The 24,433-nt window shown below is 43.9% G+C and overlaps 1 protein-coding gene across 6 annotated transcripts in view; it reads left to right on the top strand.

Moving 5' to 3' along the window:
• Positions 1-24,433, top strand: part of TTC7A (tetratricopeptide repeat domain 7A) — a 307,984-nt gene that overhangs the window by 94,560 nt on the left and 188,991 nt on the right. For 5 of the 6 annotated variants that reach the window (XM_050951817.1, XM_050951813.1, XM_050951814.1 and 2 more), the window contains 3 exons: positions 310-447; positions 879-962; positions 15,391-15,495. In XM_050951817.1, the coding sequence (XP_050807774.1) occupies positions 310-447; positions 879-962; positions 15,391-15,495 (327 nt within the window). The remainder of the gene's footprint in view (positions 1-309; positions 448-878; positions 963-15,390; positions 15,496-24,433) is intronic. The other variant, XM_050951815.1, reaches the window with a different exon arrangement.

Below are 24,433 nucleotides of genomic sequence, written 5' to 3'. Positions count from 1 at the left end.
TTGAAATAATTAGGCACACAATTTATATGGGACCCTGGAAATTCTGGCCCAGTAGCTCATTTCCATCTGTAATGTCTATGATTCTGCAAGTTAATGGTGATGAGCTGTTTCCAGCATTTCATTTCATATGTATGGCATCCTGAATTAGCCTCGTGCAGATAAATGGGGAGGTAGATCTACTGTTTATTTTGCCATGGAGTGATTATTGAGTAAACACAGTCAATGACAGACAGATACCCTTCTGCATTTGGCTTGGTGCTCTCAATTTGCTGTCATCAGGTCAGATTTCTTATTTGTGTTTGTGACCAGGCGAACAGAGATGCAGTAATTAGCCGTGCCCCTGACCAGAAGGATGATCGAACTGTCAGCCTCCAGGATGCTTCTGCAGTGTATGACCTTCTGAGTATCACACTGGGCAGAAGAGGGCAGTATGTCATGCTTTCTGAGGTACGTGACCTTTTACTGAGACATCAGCCTAATTCATGCAAACAAGCACTGTCTTTTTGCAAAATAATTGTTGAATGTTGGTGGTGGAAGTGAGCAGGAAAGACGGTAGTTGAAAATTTTTAGAAACAGTTTCAAGTCTGTGTCAGTTTAGGTCAAAAATATACACATCTGAGTGCCCAAACTAGGCTCCTAAAGCCATCCATAGGTACTTAAATAAAATGGGCCTGATTTTCAGAGGTGCTGAGCACCTGTAGTACCCGTTAACTTGAGAGAGAAATTTGAAAGAGGAACATTGCCATAAGAGATCACCTCTGGCCATTTCAGATTGTCCATTTGTGCAAGCTCTTACTTGTCCACTGAGCTGTCTGAGCAGCAGCCTTGACAGAGGGAGAAAAATGCATCTCTGACATTTCTCCCAATGTTTTTTTCAGTGTCTGGAGCGAGCAATGAAGTTTGCGTTTGGTGAATTTCACCTCTGGTACCAGCTGGCCCTTTCCATGGTGGCTTGCGGGAAGGTAGGGCCTAAATCAGAGAAGCTGTTTTTCTCCTGTGGGATATGCAGAATCCCATATTTTGTATGAGTTAATGATTGTGTACAACCTATGTGAAAAGTTAGAGCTTGCTGGTTAGATTTCCACTGTACTTCTACTCCGATGTGTGAACTAGACAGTTCTCTTTCACCTTCTAGGGCAGTGGCATGGGTTAGTGGTCATTACACTAGAGTCAGAGTCTGAATCTGGGTTCTTTTTCCCAGCTCGGTAACAGGCTGGTAGTATGACATGTCCCCTAATCCCTTTGTGCCTTGGTTTCCCTAGCTGTAATAGTGGGATCATAGTAATACTAACCTGCCTTACATGAGTATTAATGTTTGTAAGTTGCTTTGAGTTCCTTGAATGAAATGTACTGTCTAAGTATCAAAATATCATTGTTCTATTTTCTGTTGTGAGAATGAGTATGGCCTACATGCATGAATGGCATTAATAAACATTGATACTTAAAGTATTTGTATTGCATGTAACATTTAAATTAGTGCTGCCATGTCACAGTAGGGTTTTTTGGGACTACGTGGACCATCTCATTAGCTTGTATGTTAAATATATTTGTACATTACAAGCAGAAAATGTTAGACCAGCCATAAAGCGTGCAATATATAGGAACAGTTAGGCACTGAGGATGCTTTCTTCTAAATCCTTTAGGGGCTTTGAAAATCATTGCACACACAGAAAAGATTCATACAGTGTATCAATTCATAAATAAGCCATAAACTGCTGGTCAATCAAACAGTAAGTCTAGTGCTGTAGTGTCAACACCCTGCACTGTCCTGTGAAAGGCACAGGTTTAGAGGAAGATTTTTCAAAGGCATAAATGGGAATTAGGTACCCAGCCCCCCTTGACTTTCTCTTAACTGGCCAGTGTGCCCTTGCAAATCCCCAAATCCACAACCATTTTGCTGATTAAGGAGTGGCTTTGCCTGCTCCCAAGAGAGCATTGCCTACTCGTCTGAAGCAGACAGACTGTGTTGTGATGATCCAGCAGAAGAAAAGTGAAGGAAGGAGATGCAAAAGCCAATGTAGAAACACAGTGAACATGTCTACAGGGCTCTTATAGGAACGCAGAGGACCCCAAGATGAAACTCTTGACAATAAATAGGATGCTAACCTATTGCCATTAACAATGTAATTGAGAACTCTGTCCTTCTCTTCATGTTACATATTTGCTTATGTACCTCTTCTGATATCCTTTAGATATTACACATTCAGTATTAAAAAGAAATTAAAAAAGCAGTAAAACTCACACTTGCCTCAGTGCTCGATTCTATCCAGGCCAGGGCCTTTCTCCCAGAGTCATGGTTTAAGGCTATGTCAGACCTCATCACCCACGTCAGAGCTCACCCACTCATACCACCTGGCTATGCCTCAAGCTGCTGGATCACATGACAGCATGTACTTACATGGTCACTCGTGCCCCCCTGTGTCTCAGACCCCTGAAGACATGGCTGGCTTTGGTCTACACTTCTGACAGATATGATATAAACCTTGTGGTTACAGTTCCACTGCTCATCCTGTCTTCTCTGGCGTGGTGTTGGAATGGATTCCCTTCATACCTCCGTCCCCCTCTGTGACATTGGTCTCTGATGACTCAGACTTAGGGTGGGGAGCCCACCTCAGTGCAAGGTTATGCATTTAGGGATTAATAACAAGAATTTTAGTTATAAATTGGGGACACATCAGTTGGAAGTAACAGAGGAGGAGAAGGACCTCGGAGTATTGGTTGATCACAGGATGACTATGAGCTGCCAATGTGATATGACCGTTAAAAATGCTAATGCGGTTTTAGGATGCATCAGGCGAGGTATTTCCAGCAAAGATAAGGAGGTGCTAGTACCATTATACAAGGCACTGTTGAGACCTCATCTGGAATACTGTGTGCAGTTCTGGTCTCCCATGTTTAAGAAGGATGAATTCAAACTGGAACAGGTACAGAGAAGGGCTACTAGGATGATCCGAGGAATGGAAAACCTGCCTTATGAAAGGAAGCTCAAAAGAGCTTGTCTTGTTTAGCCTAATCAAAAGAAGGTTGAGGAGGGATATGATTGCTCTTTATAAATATATCAGAGGGATAAATATCAGGGATGGAGAGGAATTATTTAAGCTTAGTACCAATGTGGACACAAGAACAAATAGATATAAACTGGACACTAGGAAGTTTAGACTTGAAATTAGACGAAGGTTCCTAACCATTAGAGAAGTGAAGTTCTGGAACAGCCTTCCAAGGGGAGTAGTGGGGGCAAAAGACATATCTGGCTTTCAGACTAAGCTTGATAAGTTTATGGAGGGGATGGTATGATGAGAGAGCCTAATTTTGGCAATTAATTTGGCAATTGATCTTTGATTATCAGCAGGTAAGTATGCCCAATGATCTGTGATGGGATGTTAGATGGGTTGGGATCTGAGTTACTGCAGAGAATTCTTTCCTGGGTGTCTGGCTGGTGAGTCTTGCCCACATGCTCAGGATTTAATTGATCACCAGAATTGGAGTTGGGAAGGAATTTTCCTCCAGGGCAGATTGGCAGAGGCCCTGGAGTTTTTTCGCCTTCCTCTGCCGCATGAGGCACGTGTCACTTGCCGGAACATTCTCTGCAGCTTGAGGTCTTCAAACCACTCAGACGTAGCTTAGGGGTTTGTTACAGGAGTGGATGAATGAGATTCTGTGGCCTGCATTGTGCAGGAGGTCAGACTAGATGATCATAATGGTCCCTTCTGACCTTAAAGTCTTTGAGCTTGTGAGTCCATGAGCCTCAGCACACGAGGTCTCTGGTTGCAGGAGATCGTTCCCGCCACATAAATGTCAAGGAACTCAAGGCAGTATGCCTGGCATGCCAAGTGTTTCTTCCCTACCTGAGAGACAGGGTGGTCCAAGGTCTGACAGACAATACCACAGCAATTTTTTACATCAACAAGCAAGGCGGGGCCTGCCCCGCAGTCCTGTGCCTAGAGGCTCTCGGGTTGTGGGACTTCTGCATACCGCATGCTATTCATCTTGTGGCGTTGCACCTCCTGGGGGCCAGAAATGTACTAATGGATCTCCTTAGCAGGTCCTTTTTGTCTCGCCACGGGCGGTCACTCCACCCAGATGTGGTCAGTGTGATCTTCGAGAGGTGGGGAACCCCACAGGTGAACCTGTTTGCATTCAGGCAGAACAGGAAGTGTTACTGGTTCTGCTTGGTCCATGGGCTCGACAGAGGTTCCCTGTCTGACACCTTCTTATTCAAGTCATCAGGGATGCTGATGTTCACCTTCCCACCAATACCACTGGTGCACAGGGTGCTCTCGAAGGTCAGATGAGACAGGGTGAGGGTGATCTGGATAGTTCTGGCATGGCTGCACCAGCACTGGTTCAGCATGCTGTTGAAGCTCTTGATAGTGACAGCTTTAGAACTCCTGCTCCAGCCGCATTTACTGTCCCAGATCCACGGCCACCTGCTGCACCCGAACCTAGCATCCCTGCACCTAATGGCTTGTCTGCTATGTGGTTAAATGTGGAGGAACAAGCATGCTTGGCAGAAGTCCAGCAAATCCTGATGGGTAGCAGAAAGGCCTCCAAGGTGACCTACCTAGCAAAATGGAAATGTTTTACGTGTTGGGCTTCAGAATGGAATCTTCCTCCTAACCAGACCTTGCTGCAATCCATCTTAAACTATCTGTTGTGTCTCAAGCACCAACGTCTGGCACTCCATCAATCAACGTTCACTTGGCGGCCATCTCGGCCTTCTACCCTGTGGTCCAGGGTAGATTAGTCTTCTCCCATGACATGACAATCAGGTTTCTGAAGGGTCTGGAGCGACTTTGTCCTCAAGTTCATGACCCTATCCCACCTTGAGACCTAAACCTGGTACTGTCAAGACTCACGGAGCCTCCCTTCGAACCATTAGCTTTGTGTTCTCTGCTGCTTCTCTCGTGGAAGGTCTCCTCGGTCTTGTAGCAATTGCTTCAGCCCAAAGGATCTCTGAGATTAGAGCGCTCACATTGGAACCACCCTATATGGTGTTTTACCAGGACAAGGGCCAGCTGCAGCCCCACCCAGCCTTTTTACTGAAAGTGGTCTCGCAGTTTCACAATAATTAGGACATATTTCTTCTGGTGTTCTTCCCCAAGTCTCACAAATCGAGAGAACCAGATCCTTCCACAGGTCAACACAGCTCTTCATTGTGGTGGCAGACAGGATGAAAGGCTCCTTGTAGATAACCGCCTGCATCAAGTTCTGTTATGAATAAGTAGAGGTGTCATCGCTGGCGATTGTAACCTCCCATTCTATCAGAGTTCAAGCCTCATCAGCCGCCTTTTTGTCACAGGTGCTGATTCAGAGTATCTGCAGAGCCACTACCTGGTCTTCAGTCCATACCTTCATGTCCCATTACGCCATCACCCAGCAGGCCCGAGATGATGCCAGCTTCAGCAGAGCAGTGTTGCAAGCTGCACGACCGTGAACTCCGTGCCCATCTCCAGGGGTATTGCTTGTGAGTCACCTAGCATGGAATTGACACGAGCAAGCACTCAAACAAGAAAAAATGGTTACCTACCGTTCGTAACTGTTATTCTTCGAGAGGTATTGCTCATGTCCATTGCATGACCCACCGTCTTTTCCTGTTGTCAGAGTTGACGGCAAGAAGGAACTGAGAGGTTGCAGGGTCAGCAGCGCCTTATATACTGGCCCATAAGTGAAGCACTCCTGAGGGTGCTAGAGCCGGCCCTACAGATACCACGAAGGGAAAAATCTCCAGCAGCCATGCACATGTGCGTGCACGCACCTAGCATGGAATGGACATGAGGAACACATCTTGAAGAACAACAGTTACGAAAGGTAGGTAACCATTTTTTTTCTTTAAATGGTGAATGAGATTATGCAAAGAAACATAACCTTTTTATTGTACAGCTGAATTTAAACAATGGAAATAATAGAATAACAGTGATTTCACTTTGCTGTGCGTCTCTGAACACAGGTGTGTGATTTCTAGAAAGATATTTTTACCCATCCTAGTCCAAGTGTGTGCAATGAGGTGTGTTTTCCAAACAAAAGAATTACCTTTGATTTGATTGAGAAAAATACAGTGTGAAACTTCCAAGCCTGTGTCTTCGGAGTTTTAAGTTACACCTTTCTAGTTATCTGTCTGGGCATTCTGAGTGCATCTGTTGCTATAATGCCAGGTCATTGGGAAAGACCTTTTTGCACCTAATGAAGCTCTGGGCAGGGATGAAGGTGTCTTTGAATCAATTTTATGGAAACCCCTCCCCAGTTGTGAAGATGCTGGGTGCCAGGTTAGTCCTGAGGTACAACTCGGAGCTGCTCTAAGATGCACCTGATGTTAACATCCCATAATATGCCGATATGGCAGCCAAAGATTGGCTGGATGTGGTGGCTCACCAGTCATGCCCTTTACACTGGGGGTGAGGGGTGTCTGAGAGTGGGAAGTGGTGTGATAGCCACTACGTCAGCCCTATGTTGCCTGAAGGAACCTTCAGATAACCCGATAAGCCAGTTTTACTGATTTTCTGTGCTTCCAGGGCACAGCATGGGTTATTAATTTGAACATGGTTAACTTAGCATGACAAGATTTACAAAGTGCAAAACTGGGACCTCTATCAAGGGAGCAGAGTGAAGGAAGAGAGGCTGGGTTTGGTGGGGGTGTCAAGGGGTTTTCATAGACCTGGTTTGGCAGTTTGGGATGGTCCACTTCTCTCTTGACCCTACCCAGCCAAGCATCGTCCACTGGAGTTTGTGCAACTTACTCATGAATGACACCTCTGCAAACCAGGGCATTTCTGTTAGGCCAAAGCTGTCAAACTTGGGTGCCTGCGTGATTTATTACAAGCACAAGGGATGTGAATTGGGGCCCTAGCACTTGCAAGCATTGCACTGGCTGCAGACCAGCAGTCTGTTACATGTTCCCCTCTCATATTCCTGACTTTCTAGGCTCCAGTCCTACAAGATGCTCTGGGTCCTGAATTCCTTGTCAGTGGAGGATTCTCAATACATCATAGGACTGGACCATTCCTTTAACGAATCTCTTATGCCCCAAAATTGTGGCGACCTGTTCTCTGTGAAATGCTAAAGGTGCCTGCTTAACACACTCACCTGCTTTGGGCAGTATTAGACATTAATGTCCACTGTCTTCTCACTGTGCTTCTCTCAGGACGCATAGTTTTGGCCTTCATGTCAAGGGTAGGTTTCCCTATGTGAATTGGAAATGTAGCTATTTAGGTACAGCTACGGAATTATTTTTTTCTTTAGCTTTAAACAGTAATAAAAACCACCCTTACAAAAAACGCTGGGTGCCTGGGTAGTTAATTAAACTTACTTTAATGTAGTGATGGTCTCCTGTGTTAGGCAGATGGCCATTCAAGACATTCTCTTTATACAGTGCATGGGAGTATTGTGTAATTTAAAAAAAAAATAAAAAAAATAAATGTTTATGTTGAAAAATGTTGAGAGAAACCAAATCTCCATTATTGGTTTTGAAATGTATTCAAGGTGGGGGAGAATGTGGTGGATGGGCTGAGCACTCTTAGGCCAGTAGAGGGCAGTGTGATGTGTCTGCTGAAGCGTGAATTTACTGCTTTTCTCACCCTTGCACTGGAGGAAGGGAGATAGGTTGTGAGAATGGGGAGGCCCCACATCAGTTGAAAGGACGGTGGTGGAAGAGTTACCTTCGGAGGCGTGTTTGACCTACCAAACGTTAGAGCCCATAGGGCACCAACAGCACTTGCCTCCAAGTTCATGGAGCACCCAATATGTTACTAAACATCTAGAGTGGACACCTGTCTTAGCACTTGCAGCATGGGCAGTGATTGCATAAGTTTGAGAGCAATTACATCATTCCTGCTCCCCCTGCATTGGCAGGTGCTAGGGACATTACTTTGTAAGCTATGCAGAATAGTGAGAAGGGCTTCAATCACAGTCATGGCACTTCAGAAAAACAGGCAGTAACGAACCTTTTCACCACAGGGACTGCCCATGGGTAACGGAGAGAGGAAGAGGACACCTGAAACCTGAAAATGTTATTAGCAACATAATGCTTTGGGGGGTGTTGGTGCTATACAAATAATAATAGTTACATTCTTGTCAGCATCTCAGTCACTCAGCAGTTATGCCTGGGGAAGGGAAGTTCACTGTTTCCAGAGCCATGGGTTCTGTGTCTACTGCTGGCACATTGGTTTATGTTTGCTTGTAGTGTGGGGCTGCTCAGCGCTGTGCTGTCAGCATTTCGTTTTGATTTCAGTTGCTTCCCTTCAAGTCAGTTTTGCACAGAGATGAGCTGCTCCAATGAGGAATATGTGGGTTTATTGATACGTAATATCCACAGTCAAATAATGAGTAGTTAATATGATGTGTTTATATTTTAAGCTTTTTCCATCTATGTTCCAACCAGAAACAGGAATATTTTATTCTTATTTAAAAACAATGCAACAAAAGCAAACATCTTTATCCAGAGCCTTACATTTGACTCAAAGACATGCCTATAATGCCGACATAAAGCCTTCTAGAAGATTAGAAAGACAGATATAAATATATCTGATACATAATTCTGCAGCAAGAGCAGATGAATTTTGTGATTTAGCTTGCTCCTTCTGCTGGTTTCCTTGCAAAAGCTTAAGCAGGTTGCTAGGTTACCAGCATGAAAAAAGCAGGTTTATCTTTGCATTGCAGTCAGGAGCCATGGGAGCAGCAAAGGCCTCAGATGGCTCCTTAAATAGCAACACTGGGGAATGAAAGTTAAAATATTGAACATTCATTGGTTAAAGATCCTGTTACAAAGGTCAGCCAGCTAGGGGACAGTCAATAGTTTGGTTTCTTTTGATTGAGGTAAAGGGGCACAGGACCAGAGAGGTTTGTATGTTGAAGACAGTACAGCAAATGGAAATTTCCAAAGATTCCTGAAAATGAAACAGAGTATATGTGTATGTGTTTGGGAGGGGCGGGTAGGGGGAGATATATATAGCAAGAAACCATTCCTAAATTCAGACATAGCTATTTTCCTAATGGCAGTGTATATGAAGATATTTGGTCATCATTAGTGAGAACATATTTATGTTAAAAACTGTAATCACAGAAAGGGGGTGGAAGGAGTTGGCAATTATTTGAATAAGGAATGTTGAAGCTGATTGCCTGTGTGACGTGGTGTGCCTTGGGCAACCCTCACTGGAAATGCCAGGGTCAGGCCAGGCTGCAAAAAGGAGAGCAGATACCCACCAGTCTTGGGAGTAATGCTGAAGTTAAACTTCCCAACCAGTCATAAACTCTGCTTCTAACCCCCACACTGGTTTTCAACAAGCAAAAAAAAGGAATCTCACAGTCCTCTCTTGTATTCCAGTTCTCTCGCTCCCAATCAACATCTAAGTCCAGTATAGTGAGAAGTTATTTTAAAACTCTGCTCGCTATACAAAATGTTCTTCTGAACCCAATTTTTCAAGGCTTATTTTGTATTTGTACATTAAATAATACGAAAAACATCATATTTAATATAACATAATATATGAATCCAGAGAGAAGAGAGAAGCCGGAGAAAGCCACTAGGACAGAGAACACCAGCGCCCGTGGCCTGCAGCCCCGGAGTTCTCTGTCCCTGGCGGGTGCGGGGCCACAGCTTCTCTCTGGCTTAAGCCGCGGACCCACACCAGCCAGGGATTGAGAACACTGGCGCCTGCAGCCCCGGAATTCTCTGTCCCCAGCGGGCGTGGGACCGCGGCTTCTCTCTGGCTTCAGCCGCGGCCCCGTGCCTGCCTGGGACCAAGAACACCGGCGCCCACAGCCTGCAGCCCCGGAGTTCTCTGTCCTTGTCAGGCGCGGTGCTGCGGCTTGTCTCCCCTGCTGCGGGCCCTGCGCCTGCTGGGAACAGAGAACACCGCGCTCACAGCCTGAGTTCTCTGTCCCCATCAGGTGCAGGGCCGCGGCTTCTCTCCCCTGCTGGGCACTAGGCGGGCTCCACGCCTGCTGGGAACAGAGATCATCATGCTCGCAGCCTGAGTTCTCTGTCCCTGTCAGGTGCTGGGCTGTGGCTTCTCTCCCCTGGTGGGCACTAGGCGGGCTCCGCGCCTGCTGGGAACAGAGAACACCGCGCTCGCAGCCTGAGTTCTCTGTCCCTGTCAGGTGCTGGGCCGTGGCTTCTCTCCCCTGCTGGGCACTAGGTGGGCTCCGCGCCTGCTGGGAACAGAGAACACCGTGCTCGCAGCCTGAGTTCTCTGTCCCCGTCAGATGCGGGGCTACAGTTTCTCTTCCCTGCTGGGCACTACGTGGGTGCACATAAATGCCCCAGCGGGCGCCATGGTGCCCGCGGGCACCACATTGGGGATCACTGGTTTATTATAAAGAAAAAAGAAAGAACAAGAAGAGAGTTGTTAAATGGTAAAGCAGTCACATACGTACAAAGACTTCAAAGTCTATATATCAGGTTCTTAGCAGTATTGGAGTTTGCTGGCTTGAAAGTACCTCTGGAACACAGTCACAGCTTGGATGGATCATTCAGTCCTTTATTTAGAGCTTCAGTGTGTAGAAAAGTTACTAAAGAGGTAGGAGGCGGGATTGAAGACAAAACGGAGTTGATGCTACTGACTTTTATGTTCTTTTGCCATGTGGCTTGTACTTCCTGTGTCCCCAAACATAAACTTTACAGCACATGGCATTAAAAGGCTTCAGAGTTCTGTTCATAAGCGTGCTTCTGCCTGGCTTGCTGATCCTTGATGGCCTATCAAGCAGGCCTACTGCGGATGCCAATCTGTCTGGGGGTGTCACCCAGAAACACAGCACAAGTTTGGAAATACAGATATACTGTACGTATAATTTACAATAGAAAGGTGTTACAAACATATAAACAAGATTATCATACTAGACAAATTATAACATTTTTGCAGATACATCACATAGCATATCTGGTCAGTTTCCTTGCAGTTTTATCATACTGGTATCAGTAATATCACAAAGTGTCCCACATATTCCATCCAGCGTCACAGCCTGTAATTTCTTAACTAGCTCGATGCAGAGGCAAGAGGAGAGGGGAAAAATTAAAGTCGTAGGTTAAGAGCCAAAAGCAAGTGTAGTGATGTGCACACTTGGGATTCACAGAATCGTACAAATTAGATGGGAAGACCTGATGAGTTCAAGTAATCTGGGGATTCTTCTCCTCTGGTTTATGACCCCAAGGGGTGTCATGAATGGGCATCAAGAGTCGCAACCACTGTGCCCTTCATGTGTTGCTAAATGGAAATGGGTCCAGCTGGATCCCAGCTAGATGGGTTGCAGGGTCCCGTGGAAAGTGAGGTCCTGCTGTGGAAAAGCTTGAGAATGACTGAACTAGTCCATTTCCATGCCATTTCAGGGTTCTCCATCCAGGGTGGACAAGACCAGAATTGTACCAATCAGGAGGGGGAAACATTCCCTGGACTTGAAGAGCTAGCTGGGCCACTGAACTGCCCTCCCTTTAGTGAAAGTAGTGTAAAGTCTCAGCATCTTGCTTGGCTTATCACTAACCCTGGATGGACATGTAGTATCATTTTTCTGTTCTGTGCTTCAGTTTCCCTCTCTGTAAAAATAGGGACAATACTTACCTCCCTTTGTAAAGTGCTTTGAGATCTGCTGGTGAAAAGTGCTATATAAGAGCTGTGCATTATTATTTTCAGTAGTGAACAATATCATCATTTACTTCCAGCTGGCTGGGAGACTTCCCAGCCCTCCCAGAAAAGGATCCAGTCACAGAGACCCATGCACTTTTCACCTCCAAGCTGGATTACTGTAACTTGCTGTATCTGCTCATGCTCCAAAACGTCTGTTAGTCTATAAGGTGCCACAGGATTCTTTGCTGCTTTTGCTGTATCTGGGCCAGGTTGAAGGTGAAAACAATGCAGAGGCTCTCATTTGTGGAAAATGTGACAGCTCACCCCTTCAGTAGGATAGATTTCCATAAGCTGCACTTTGCACCCATCATTGGCTCTCAGTCTGCTTCCATTGCCAATTGAAGGGCTTGGTTCTGAATTTCAGAGCCATTATCAACAGGTCAGAACCCAGCCACATTAGTGACTGCATGTTGATGCATGACCCACTAAGACAGCTGTGCTCCTCTGAGGCAAGGCAGCTTACAAGCCCCAAGGTGATAAAGCATTTTCATTTGGGGGGGACAGCTGTGGAACCAACTACCAGAGGGATTTAGTCTAAACCAAAGTATGAGCACTTTTAGAGCATGCTAAAAAACCCACCTTTTTGAGAAACCTTTCCCACCATAGCTGGAATATAAAAAATACCAAAGAAGAACTTCCTGGTACCTGGGCGAGAGAAGAGCAAATGCTGTGCTGAAATCAAAATGTTACATCTATTGCATTCCCTTAGTTCAGGGGTCAGCAACCTTTCAGAAGTGGTGTGTCGAGTCTTCATTTATTCACTCTAATTTAAGGTTTTGTGTGCCAGTAATACATTTAAGGTTTTTAAAAGGTCTCTTTCTATAAGTCTACAATATTTAATGAAACTATTGTTGTATGTAAAGTAAATATGGTTTTTAAAATGTTTAAGAAGCTTTATTTGAAATTAAATTAAAATGCAGAGCCCCTTGGACTGGTGGCCAGGACCCAGGCAGTGTGAGTGCTACTGAAAATCAGCTTGTCTGTCACCATAGGTTGCCTACCTCTGCCTTAGTCTGTTAGTGGTATAATTCTAGCCAAGAGGGCAAAAAAAGTTTGCTTGGCAATATTTGCTCTTTAGAAACCCCTGCTGATTACCTCTCATGGTTTCATTATCCTCTAAAAGTTTAGTGAATTTATTTCTGTCTCTCAAATATTTGTTTCATTGTTTTGCTGGGGATGGAAGAGGAGGGGCTCGGAACAGGCTGAGGTGTAAAAAGATGAAAGTGAGCCAAAGAACAAAGACTTTTAGGCAGCACCATCAGTTTAGTTGCATGGAACTGAAGGAATCCATTGTAACTGAAAGAAGAATTCTTCTCTTTAGACTCTCGTGGGAAAATAATCAAGGAAATGTAACTGAAAATCACGCTTAAGGTTGTTCACATGAAGTCCATCATCAGAGAACAGTTGAAGAGATGTTGTACCTTCATTACATAATTAGAAAATAGGATTTTTTGCCATGTTGGTGTTATGTTTAACAATTGAAGAAGAGTTTTCATTTAAATTAGAAGTCTTTTGTTGGGTTCAGAACTGTGACAAGTTTAATCAGAGGAAGAAAACTGTCTAGTTTCCACTGGCCCCCCACATCCTGGTCATAGTGTATTGCCTTGCTTCTTTCTGTACCTTTGAAGCTCCACAAAACGATGAGCATGGGCCCCTTCAAAAATATTGAATTTATAACAATCTATTACCAGACTTCTTCACCATCACTGCATGTGACTTCACGGAAGCTGTGAGAGTAGTTTCCTTGTCAAAAGTAGACAGACATCCTTTTATATATTTGGACCGGGAAGAGTTTGCATCTAGCAGATTGGGATGGGGAAAACTTTCTAGGCAAGTAGATTCCTGCAGATGTTAGACTTGAGCACAAAAAAATGATGTGCTGAGAGATGCACCTGTTTGTTCCACATTACAGAAGAACCCTACATGCCCAGGTGGTTACAATTAATACAACCCAAAGTTAAAAAGTCTGGAGCTGATCCGCTAAAGTATTGTATGTATATTTTTGATGGGTGAAAATTCACATTAAACTGGTTGGTTCAGCTTTTCCCCATGGGATCTCTACCCGTCTGACCATAATAAAAGGGAGGATGCTCGTGACCCCCCGGACTTGTGTGTGACTCCCAGCTTGAGAACTCATAGCTTAGACATCTCACCAACCATCTTGTTTCTGACCCAAAAGACAGTTGCCAGCAAACATAGAAACTTCACTTTCTTGATTACACAAATGCAGTTAAAAGTAGACTGGATATGTTTCCTCTGCATCTGACCTCTGCTTGCCCAGAGATGAGATTCCTCCACCCATATTTAATTAATCTGTAATCCTTGTAAATAAAGGTGGACAATGCAGCCCTTTGCAAACCCAGTCTTGAGAATAAACTCTCACATGTTGAGATACTAGGAGTTGGGTGTATCCCTCTGTTCATGCTCACTAGGGTAAGGTGTGTGTTGCCTTGTAATAGAGCTTCAGTTGGAATACAAGCAGAAGGAGGGGATTGGAATATGTCAGGTCATGATCCTTTCTTGAATCATGTCAAAACTTGTAACTCAACCCAGGAGGGTAAAGAGAGCCTCTGTATCAAACGCCATGGCCAGAGCCATGTGAGAGCGGAAGAAGATGCCTTTGAAATCCCAAGATTCTTGCCTCAAAACCACAAACAGAAACAAAAGTAAAACAATGTCTTGAGTTGTTAACTCTTGTAAACACACCAGCCATTTTGGGTACTGCCCTGGGACTGGGCATCTGGAATGTATTAGTTCTAATTCCAGCTCTGACCTGACTCTCCTGGCCTTAGACAATTCACTTAACCTCTTTCTCTTTCTTCATTGGTAAAATGAGGCTATTGATAGTATTACATTACTGCTGTTGTACCACTGCCTTTAGGTTGTTGGAATGAGAACTGCGCAACTGTGTGTCATGACCCCCAGACTGCTAATAGAGACTCTATTTTAGACTGAGTGGTAAGGACATGTGCTTTTGGAGCAGGAGATTTTGGGTTTTGTCCCCATATTTCTGTGAGATTCCTAGGTGGTCATGGGTGTGTTACAGTATGTACATACCTCATGGCATGTTCTGAAGATTAGTTAATGTTTGTAAAGTGCTTTAAAGATGAAAAGTGCCATGCAAGTGCTAAATTTATTAAATGTTATTCATTAATTGTAACCTAATCCCAGCGAGACAGTGAGAGCTAACATACGCTACTCATACCACCTGCATTAAAGTTCAGATTCTTCTACCAGGCATTGTGACCATATCCAGCTTGCTCTCTCTGGGCAGCTGCTGAATAGTGGATTGTGCTGCATTTGTCAAGTCAACTCTGTGGTCTGTGGGCCCCTGGTGGTATTACTATTTGCTACAGAGCTTGAGGGAACAAAAACAAAATATACCAGCCAGAGACTGATTTTGATGCCCAAACCTCTGCAAGATCAAGTTTGTCTTGATTTAATTAGCTGAAGGGGAGTCTCCCCAAGTTCCTTTCAGGGTCACTAGAAGGTGTCTCTGTAGTCACTGTGAATTACTGCAGAGCTCCAGGGGGAGATGAAGAATAGAATTCGTATAAGCCTGTATTTTGACTTATTGGGAAAATTGTTCTTTTGCACTTTTTGCTGCCAGGTCTGGCTCTTTGGTGTTTTGAAAACAGTATGTTTCTTGCTGGGGGAGAAGGGCAAAGCAACTCACTTGTTGCTCATGCATGAATCTTTGCTAACTAGCGTAACTGTTGTGTGCATTTCACTGAATTGCATTGTCTAATCAGACTCCTGTTTTTCCCATGCCCTCCAGTCGGCATATGCTGTGTCGGTGCTCAGAGAGTGTGCTAAACTGCGTCCTGCAGATCCCATGGTTCCTCTTCTGGCTGCTAAGGTCTGCATTGGGCCACTGCACTGGGTAAGTGAGCTGATGCAATTCTTCTTACATAATGTGTTAGGTGCCGCAGTGCCAGTGCCATAGTGCAGTACAAAAACACCAAACCCTGTGAAATATATATCAGCAGTGAAATTTTGAAATGAGATTCACTGGGCACAGTAGATCAAAGAAAAAATACAAGATGATCAGGAATTATTTCCCTGGGTAGCCTAGGGCTACTTGTTCAGGTTAATTTCCAGTATAGAATCCAAATCATTATCGTTCCCATTCTAATGGCTGTGGTGCGGGTAGAGTGAACCTGGCCCCTCATCTATTAGTCATACAGCTCTGCTGGACAGCTCGGTCCTTTGTTCTTGAGTCACCGTGTCAGGCTTTTGTATTTCAGTTGCATTAATACATGCTCCAGAAACAGTGGGGGTGGGAGACAGCGCCCGTGAAATTCTGATTATCCTAAAAAGCAGAAACATCTGTCAGTCTTTTGCTGCTTGGTTTAATTAATTGAATGAGAGCTTGCTTTTCCACCGCTGTCTTCCCGCAGCCAATAAGGGATTACAGATGGATATTTTAAATAAAACAAAAGAGGTGAAAGGCAGAAAAGAAAACATCATAAAAATCTGCTTCGGTTAAGTGGAAAATCTGAGGTTTTTTTTCACACTAGAAGCCAGATCCTTAGCTGTGTAAATCAGCATAATTCAGTTGAAGTCAGTGGATCTACATAAACTTACACCAGCTGAGAATCTGGCAATGTATGTTTTTCAAAAGCAACCGCATGCCAAAAAAAGCTGTGCTATAATGTTAAAGGTCTGACATGAGTTGACAAAAGACAAGAAATATCATCTTGCTGAAGAGATGGCCCCTCCAGGTCAAGACTGAGGCCCCTGGGGGATACCATATGGGGAAGCTGCTGCTGCTACTGCCGAGGCTGTGCCTGTTCAGTAGATAGGATGTCTCTTTCCATGGAGATCAGTCTGACCCCTTTCTAGAGCACTAAAATTCACGCACACATTTTTTCTTATGTTTTTTTAAATTCAGAAATGGAATGTCTGATATTTAAGAGAGATTTTTAAAAAGCGAAGTGCAAACAGGCAGCAGGTTATGTTGAACATTCTGCTTACCCCTTCTCATCAGATGGTTTCCAAGATTAAAAATTGTATTCACCACTTCGAGCTAAAGTATCCTGAGGTGCTCATGATTAGGAAATGTCTTCTGCCTAGTTTTTGAAACTAGGTCCTGGTCCTGTGAGGATAGTCACTGAGGCAGTCCCAGGAGTTCACCCAGACCATGAAGTCAGCGGGGCTCTATGTGAGCTCAGCGAGCCAGCCTAGCTATTCTTCTTGCAGGACGTAAACCTAGACAAAAACCATCTTATACAATAATGATAAATCTAGTGAAAGCCAGAATACTAATAAAGGCTTCCTACCTATTATAAATGTCACAAACAGATGACCATCATCTAACAGATGGATACTTATTGACTTATGGACAATCCTGTGGCTCCTGCTAACCACAAACTTTGCACTAGTGTAGGCTGCATTTTCCTCCCACATTACTTGCTATACATGCAGTCTCCTGCTATAACTAGCCTGCAGATATAACTGAAATACTAGAATGAATGAACCTTTTGAGGTTCACTTCTGAAAGTAAAATCATTGTGATGATCTCATGTTTTCTGTAGGCACTGAAGCTGTAACCAAGGACTCAACTGTTGGAATAAAATAGGCCCTTGTTATTTGTTGAGATGAAAGGACTAGGCTACTACACTGTGGGAAAAGAAATGGAACAGAATTCTTGTGTCTACTGTATATCGTGCTACTGCTTTCCTGCTAGCTTAGCTTCTTTCCTTTCTTCCTCCCTTTAAATATTAAGGATCAAATATCTAACAGCAGCCATTTCATTGTGTGCTCAGAGTCCATTGTTGGTTCAAACTATGCACATGCAACTACGGGTTTCAATTACAACATTTAGAGGCCTAGCCACCTGATTTTTGGCTGCAATCAGGTGCTTATTAGTTGCCTCTCGTTTGCTCCCACAGTCAATGCACCTGCAGTTTACAGATTACAAGTGCAAAATTTGAACCCCATTAATTTGTGTTTTTCCCAAACTGCATAATCTTCAGCACTTGATTAGATTTCAGCACTGAACGAAACATCAGGATGATGTTGATAATTATTATGACGATGTGTATTACAAGAGCACATAGAGGCCATAATTAAGATCATTGTGCTAGTAACCATAAAAACACATAGAAGGACATGGTGCCTGCCTTGAAGAGCTCGTAGTATAAACAGAGAAACAGTACACTTCCTTGGGTTTTTTTAATATTCCCCAGCCACCTCCCTTACTCCCTTCTGTGCAGATGCCCCACCTGACCTGGTCTACTGTTGTCACCCCAGAGTGCCCTCCTTCAGCTGGGCGTAGATTCAGGCTCAGTCTGGAGCCCTCTGAATACAAAGAGTTAATCAGTTAAAAAAAGTTAAAAGGTGTCATAACTCTAATAAAGAAAAGGATGAGCTGCCATCTTGTCATTCTGATGGTGTAGGTTAGGATTTGGGAAACACACCTTGCCATTCCAGTGAACAGGTACACAGCTGCTGATTTCCTTTAATACTAGAATTTCTTCTACCTAATCTTTAGAGCATATGAGGGATTAGAGGGATACTCAAAGCTGTTATAAGGCAAGATTAAAAAATAAGGGCCATCTTCCCTTATGGGGGGAAAGGAATATGGCAGCATAAGGTACCCCATAATTCCCTGCACAGGCGTTGCACAACTAAAATATGAAAAGTAGTATGTTGCTAGTGTAGCAAGAGGAGAGTTTGGGAGATACATGTGAGTGAGTCAGAACTCCCTGCCTGATCTGCTCCTGGGGCAGTCCAGCTATGCACAGCCCTTTACTCACGGCAGATTGCAAAGTGACAAGCGAGTCCTAGATAAACACAAATTGAGAAAGAGAGGGGATGTGTGTTTAACAGTTGTTTACCCCGTTGTTCCAATGGCAAGATGTATTTTCTGTGCCCACATTTAAAGCCTATCTAAAACCCACTGGAGACAATGGGTGTCTTTCTATTTGGATCAGGTCCTTACTTCCTTAAATAGGATCCAGTTCAATGAAGTATGGATATGTCCCCTCTCACTGAATTGTGAGCACTATTCCATGAGGGCCCAATTCTGCCACCATTTCTCACACTGAATAGTGCTGTACTATGTAAGGATTCTGTCTGAAGAAGGCACTGCTGATTATATGGATGGTAGCAAAATGGAGAACTAGACAGAGATAACAGCACTCACATACTGTCAGGTATTTGAAAATTCATATATATATATTTAGTATACATATTTATATGACTAATCACTGTTGTTCTCCTTTTAGTAAATGGGCTAGATTCTACCCTGACACTGAAGTCAATGGGATTGCAGGGATGTAAAACTGGGCAAAAATGGGTGGAATCCCTTTAAAACTACAGAAATTGATTTTAAAAATGTCAGTCTTACATAGTCCCCATCCACTAGTAGGTAGTAACCTATTCTTCTGTCAGCAAAAGTAGGTTTGCCAGTAAACTTAAAAAGCTCTTCTGCCTTGGGAGAGCTGTTTCCCTAAATGTCGTAATTACAGTAATTATGTGCATTTAAATTACATGGTGGTAAAATTAGAATCAAGTCATTCTAAACTGAAGTTGAACAAGTTAGAAAAGCAGTGATCAAGGGCACTGTAAATAGAGAGCAGGATCAATATTTAATTGAACAATCTAATGGAAAAAATATTAACTGTTTTTTGTTGTAAACACTAATACACACTTTGGTTTTCATGAAGTGTAAGATCTGATTAATTCCTAACTTGCTGGAAATGTGACTAGTGTATTAGTTTAATTTGATTGCCATTTAGCCAGAAAAAGGGTGAAATAAGAACATCATTTATACAAGTGAAAAAGCAAACTTGTGCTTTCTTTGTCTCTCTCCTGTATGCTTTTGGTGCGTTACTATACCCTGATAGTTTACTGTCCAGATGCAAGCAGTACTTTAACCTTATTTTTTACTGTTAGCAACTGAAATAATTTCAACACCATTTATGTGTCTGGATAATTGTAGTGTGTCACGAGGAGTACAGAACTGTTTCTTTGCTAGTTAATCAAGCAATCATTTAATTTATAGTACCAGCTTTGTACATAGTATCCCAGAACACTTTAAAAAACAAAAATAAATAAAAATTGAATGTGCCAATGTGATTTAGTGTGTCCAAAATTCCCATTATGCATCTGTAAAGAGATCTCTAGTGCAAAGTAAATTGAAATAAAATATACTTTAATACTACACCATGCAAATCAATATATACAGCGTCTGAGCCAGAAAAGAGCTGAATACCCTCAGCTCCTGTTGACATTAAGAGCCAGATCCTCAGCTGATGTAACTTGGAATAGCTCCACTGATCTGTTCCCCAGAGAGCCCAGTTACTCCTAAGATTGGACCCACATTGAGCAGTAAGTAATGTCTTGTTCAGCCTATATTAGAATTATAGGTTTTCACAAATAGAAAAGTGTGGAGTGAACATCAAATCAATATTTCATTAGTCTAAGGGTCTAAAAGAGCTGCCTCAAGGGAGCAGAAAAGTGCTAAAACTTGTACACCTGTACAGATCACTCTTGCCTGTTCAGAGACACAATGGGACCTATGGTTAACAGTGCCCCTAAGACTTAAAATCTTTCAGGGACAAGCTATAACTTTCAGTTTATTCCACATCCATACATGGCACAATATATTTAAAGTGTTTCATTGGGCGAAAGGCGATTTGAGGTCCTATCCGCCCTGGCTCCCAAGAACAGTTTGCTGAACCAGTTTATAAATTTTTTAAAACATGGCTCGAGTGCAACAATTTGGCCAGCTAACATGGATAGGGACAAACTGTGTTCTAGCTCGTGGGCTATGTTCAGGCCTGGAATGAGTAATACAGATCCTAGTGATGTCTAGCCGGTCATCTTTAAACTATCTTACAGAAAGTGCTATGAGATTTTAAAAATGGAAGATGATCAAATCATTTGTTGTTTTCATTGGAAAGCTGACACAGTCTGCACCACTAGGCCACTCCCTCCATGTTCAGGCATTTGTCCTGTATGAATTCAGAGAAAAGAGAGCCACCTACTAAATGACTAGAGCTGCTTCCTGATGCACCCATCATTCCTTATAATTCTCCCAGCCGAGTGCTGACTTTACCCAAGTTTGCAGAGTTTGTGAAATCTTATGAGAGCACAGCACAAGTTGGTGTTGTCAATAATAATAATTTCAAATTTAAATTGAAGTAGTTCCGTGCCCTAATTATGTTCAAGGTCCAATTGTACAAATACATATGGATGAGCTAATGACTACAAACATGCACCAAATTCTGAACATCTTGCAGCGCCAGACTCCCCCATGTTATTAACCTCCCTTAAAGGATTGGCTTCAATGGGGGGACCTCCCTATGCCGTCTGCCTCTTTATGAATTCTAGGGTGGTGATTGTAGAGCTTTAAAAAATCATGGAGCCAAATGGAGTCTAGTCTAGGATTAACCTTAATAGTGACAGGTAGCATGGGCTAGTGGCCAGGGCACTAGACTGGAAGTTGGGAGATGAGTCTAAGTAGAAAACACTCTTCTGTCTCTATTGGTCTCTGACCAGTATATGTAAATAGCTCAATGACACTGATGCCTATTGGCACTGGTAGGTTTTGGGTCAGACGCTGTTTCAGATGCTGTGGGAATACTCTGTGGGTAAAGAATTGTTCCAGGATTTTCACTACCCTCTAAATCAGTGGTTCTCAACCTGGGGTACACAGAGATCTTCCAGGTGGTTCATCAACTCATCTAGATAGTTGCCTAGTTTTACAACAGGCTACATAAAAAGCACTAGTGAAGTCCATACAAATAATGTGCTACGACACTTGTGTATTTTTATGTTTGATTTTGTAAGCAAGTAGTTTTTAAGTGAGGCGAAACTTGGGGGTACATAAAACAAATCAGACTCCTAAAAGAGGTACAATAGTTTGGAAAGGTTGACAGCCACTGCACTAACTGATGGTTCCCACTCATGCCACAGTGTTCATACTGGAGTAATTTCAAAGGCCTGGTCTACACTGTGGGAAGGGAATGGATCTAAGTTACGCAACTTCAGCTACGTGAATAACATAGCTGAAATTGCCGTACTCAGATCTACTTACTGCGGTGTCTTCACTGCGATAAGTCGACGGCTGACGCTTTCCCATCCTCTCTGCCTGCGCCTCTTGCTCTGGTGGAGTACCAGAGTCGACAGGAGAGCATGTGGCAGTCGATTTATCATGTCTAGGCTAGACTCTATAAATCTGCCCCCGCTGGATCCATCGCTGCCCGTTGATCCAGCGGGTACTGTAGACACGCCCAAAGTCTCTCCATGTCAGGGACTACCAAGAATGCTGGCTTCTATGTGCCTCCCTGGTGACTGAACAACTAATACTGCAGAGGGATATGACCTCAAGAGCCCCATGCAGAGGGCTGGACTTGGGCACCAGTAATTTGGCAGCATTGGAAAGGATGGCACAAAATACTTAACAGATTCAACCAGCTTTAAAACATATGAGCTTAGTTTCTTGTCATGTGTAATCAGAGAGCCATTCTGTATGCTGCAACCCCCTGTATTCTACTTCCACTTCGTCTGTTACTCACTGAACACCCCATGGGTCTCCTCTCATTCACTTTTTCTTTTCTTCTCTTTCCCTCTTTGTCCTATTTATTTTCTCTCTCTTTGTGCTGCAACATCCCCTCTTCTTTGAATTGATTGAATAATTGTATCCCTGCCTAAAATCCAATACAGAAATTTAATAATCATAAAAAACCCCTAGTCCTATTCTTGTTACAATTAAAATTAAAGACCAAAGCAACAGTGAGATTGTTTGAAATGTCCCAACTTTTCCCCTCCTATTAGATGCTTCTCTAGTCTGTTGCCCCAGTCTGTGACGGTACCTGCTACTCTCCTTGTTTTCATCTGTAAAGCTGTCCTCATCCTACTGCTCTATGCCATCAGTTTGCCTGCGTGTCCCCAGTACCTGTGGGAGCAGCAGCACCTGTTTATGAATGCAGATTCAGTTTGGTGGGGCTTCAACCTTTTGATAAATAAGTTGAGCCAGTTAAAAACCAGATGGGTGGCTGTATGCCAGGAGACAGCATCTGCCGTTCCTCCACCCTTGTCAGTGTGCCCATTAGCTTGGCTGAAGTACACACCAAAAGCTCTGGTCAAATAACCTGGTTTGCTGGAACAGGCACTCTCTCTATTTCAGGGAAATCCACTCTCAGGTTTATGCTACTAACAACTGTTCACCTTCCATCAAAGAGGATGCAGGGGGTGGAGGGGAATAACCCAGATTATTATATCATCAGTGGCAGTTCACAGCTTGGTAACACATTTCTCTGTGAGCTGTGTGTGCTTCCCTGTGGCCTAGGGGAGGAGTTAGCCAGACATCCAAACGCCCTCTGACAAATAATGAAATAATGCAGTGTGAGAATTAGCAGTGCTTTTATGTAGCTTTGGGTATCTTTGTTTTTAACCTCAAGTCATTTGCAGCTTCCTGGGCTCCACCCCTGCAGTCTGTAGTCCTAGTCTGCTGCTGTTGCTCTCTTCTTTCCCTATTCAACATGGAGCATGCAGAAGAGGCTCTGTGCATCTGTGTGTCTCTCTCATTTCTGGGAAGCTTTGAGGCTGTGTCAGAACAGATTTCAGGCTTAGATTCCACTTGCTTCTGAGAGAACTAAAAATAAAAAAAGGAGGAGGAGGAAAGAAATTAAATTACATTCAGGCTGTTGCCTGTAAGCTGATGCCCAAGGATTTTTCTTTTTTTTACCAGGTGTCATATTGAGGTTCCACACCTGAAATGTTTAACCTCTCATCCCCCGTAGCGTGTTCTTAGAGCTTGGATTCACTATTACTAGTTTGCTTTTGGTAATGCCCATAATGGGCTATGCATTTTCCAAACACAAAAGAATGCACAGTTCCTGCCCCTTGAGGGGCTGTGGTCAGATTCTCTATCTCCAGGCTTGCTGGCACTGGCTATAGCTTGCAACCAAACAGTTGATCCAAATGGTCCACCCCAGGGTTTGTGACCGTAGTATTGGGCCCCATTTGAAATTAATTATGTCTCCATTCGATTAGTTTTCAGTTTTACTGAAGCCCTAAACTCTTGGTCCCATGATCCTTGGCAGCTTAGTGGGAATGGGTTGGTTCATGATTTCTCCCCAAATCCATCTGCCGCCTAGTCTTGCTGCTACTGTTGTCTCTCTTGGATCCTTCTAACCGAGGGCTTGTCAACGTGAACACTTAGTTCATGACAGACCAGGTTATGGATGTATCCTGCGCTAGCTTGCCAACCAGGGTGTGGATGTATCCTGTACTAGCTTGCCATGTACTAAATGTCTATGTGAACCGTGCTGCTGCACACTAGAAGTTCCTTAGGGTGCTTTGATCTGCTCCCCTTTCAAAGTAGGGTAGATCAGAATTTCTAGTGCACCGCCACAGGGTCCACATGGACACTTAGGCCATGTCTACATCTAAAATTTTGCAGCGCTGGTTGTTACAGCTGTATTAGTACAGCTGTATAGGGCCAGCGCTGCAGAGTGGCCACACTTACAGCAACCAGCGCTGCAAGTGGTGTTAGATGTGGCCACACTGCAGCGCTGTTGGGCGGCTTCAAGGGGGGTTCGGGGAACGCGAGAGCAAACCGGGAAAGGAGACCAGCTTCGCCGCGGTTTGCTCTCGCGTTCCCCGAACCACCCTGCAAACCGCAGGGAAGGAGACCTGCTTGTTCGGGGAACGCGAGAGCAAACCGCGGCGAAGCTGGTCTCCTTTCCCGGTTTGCTCTCGCGTTCCCCGAACCACCCTGCAAACCGCAGGGAAGGAGACCTTCTTGCTTGGGGTTTGGGGAACGCGAGAGCAAACCGGGAAAGGAGACCAGCTTCGCCGCGGTT

This window comes from Gopherus flavomarginatus, chromosome 4 (assembly GCF_025201925.1).
Source record: "Gopherus flavomarginatus isolate rGopFla2 chromosome 4, rGopFla2.mat.asm, whole genome shotgun sequence".
Lineage (NCBI taxonomy): Eukaryota > Metazoa > Chordata > Testudines > Testudinidae > Gopherus > Gopherus flavomarginatus.
The sequence above is the reverse complement of the archived record's forward strand: the minus strand, read 5'-3'. Positions and strand labels throughout refer to the sequence as shown.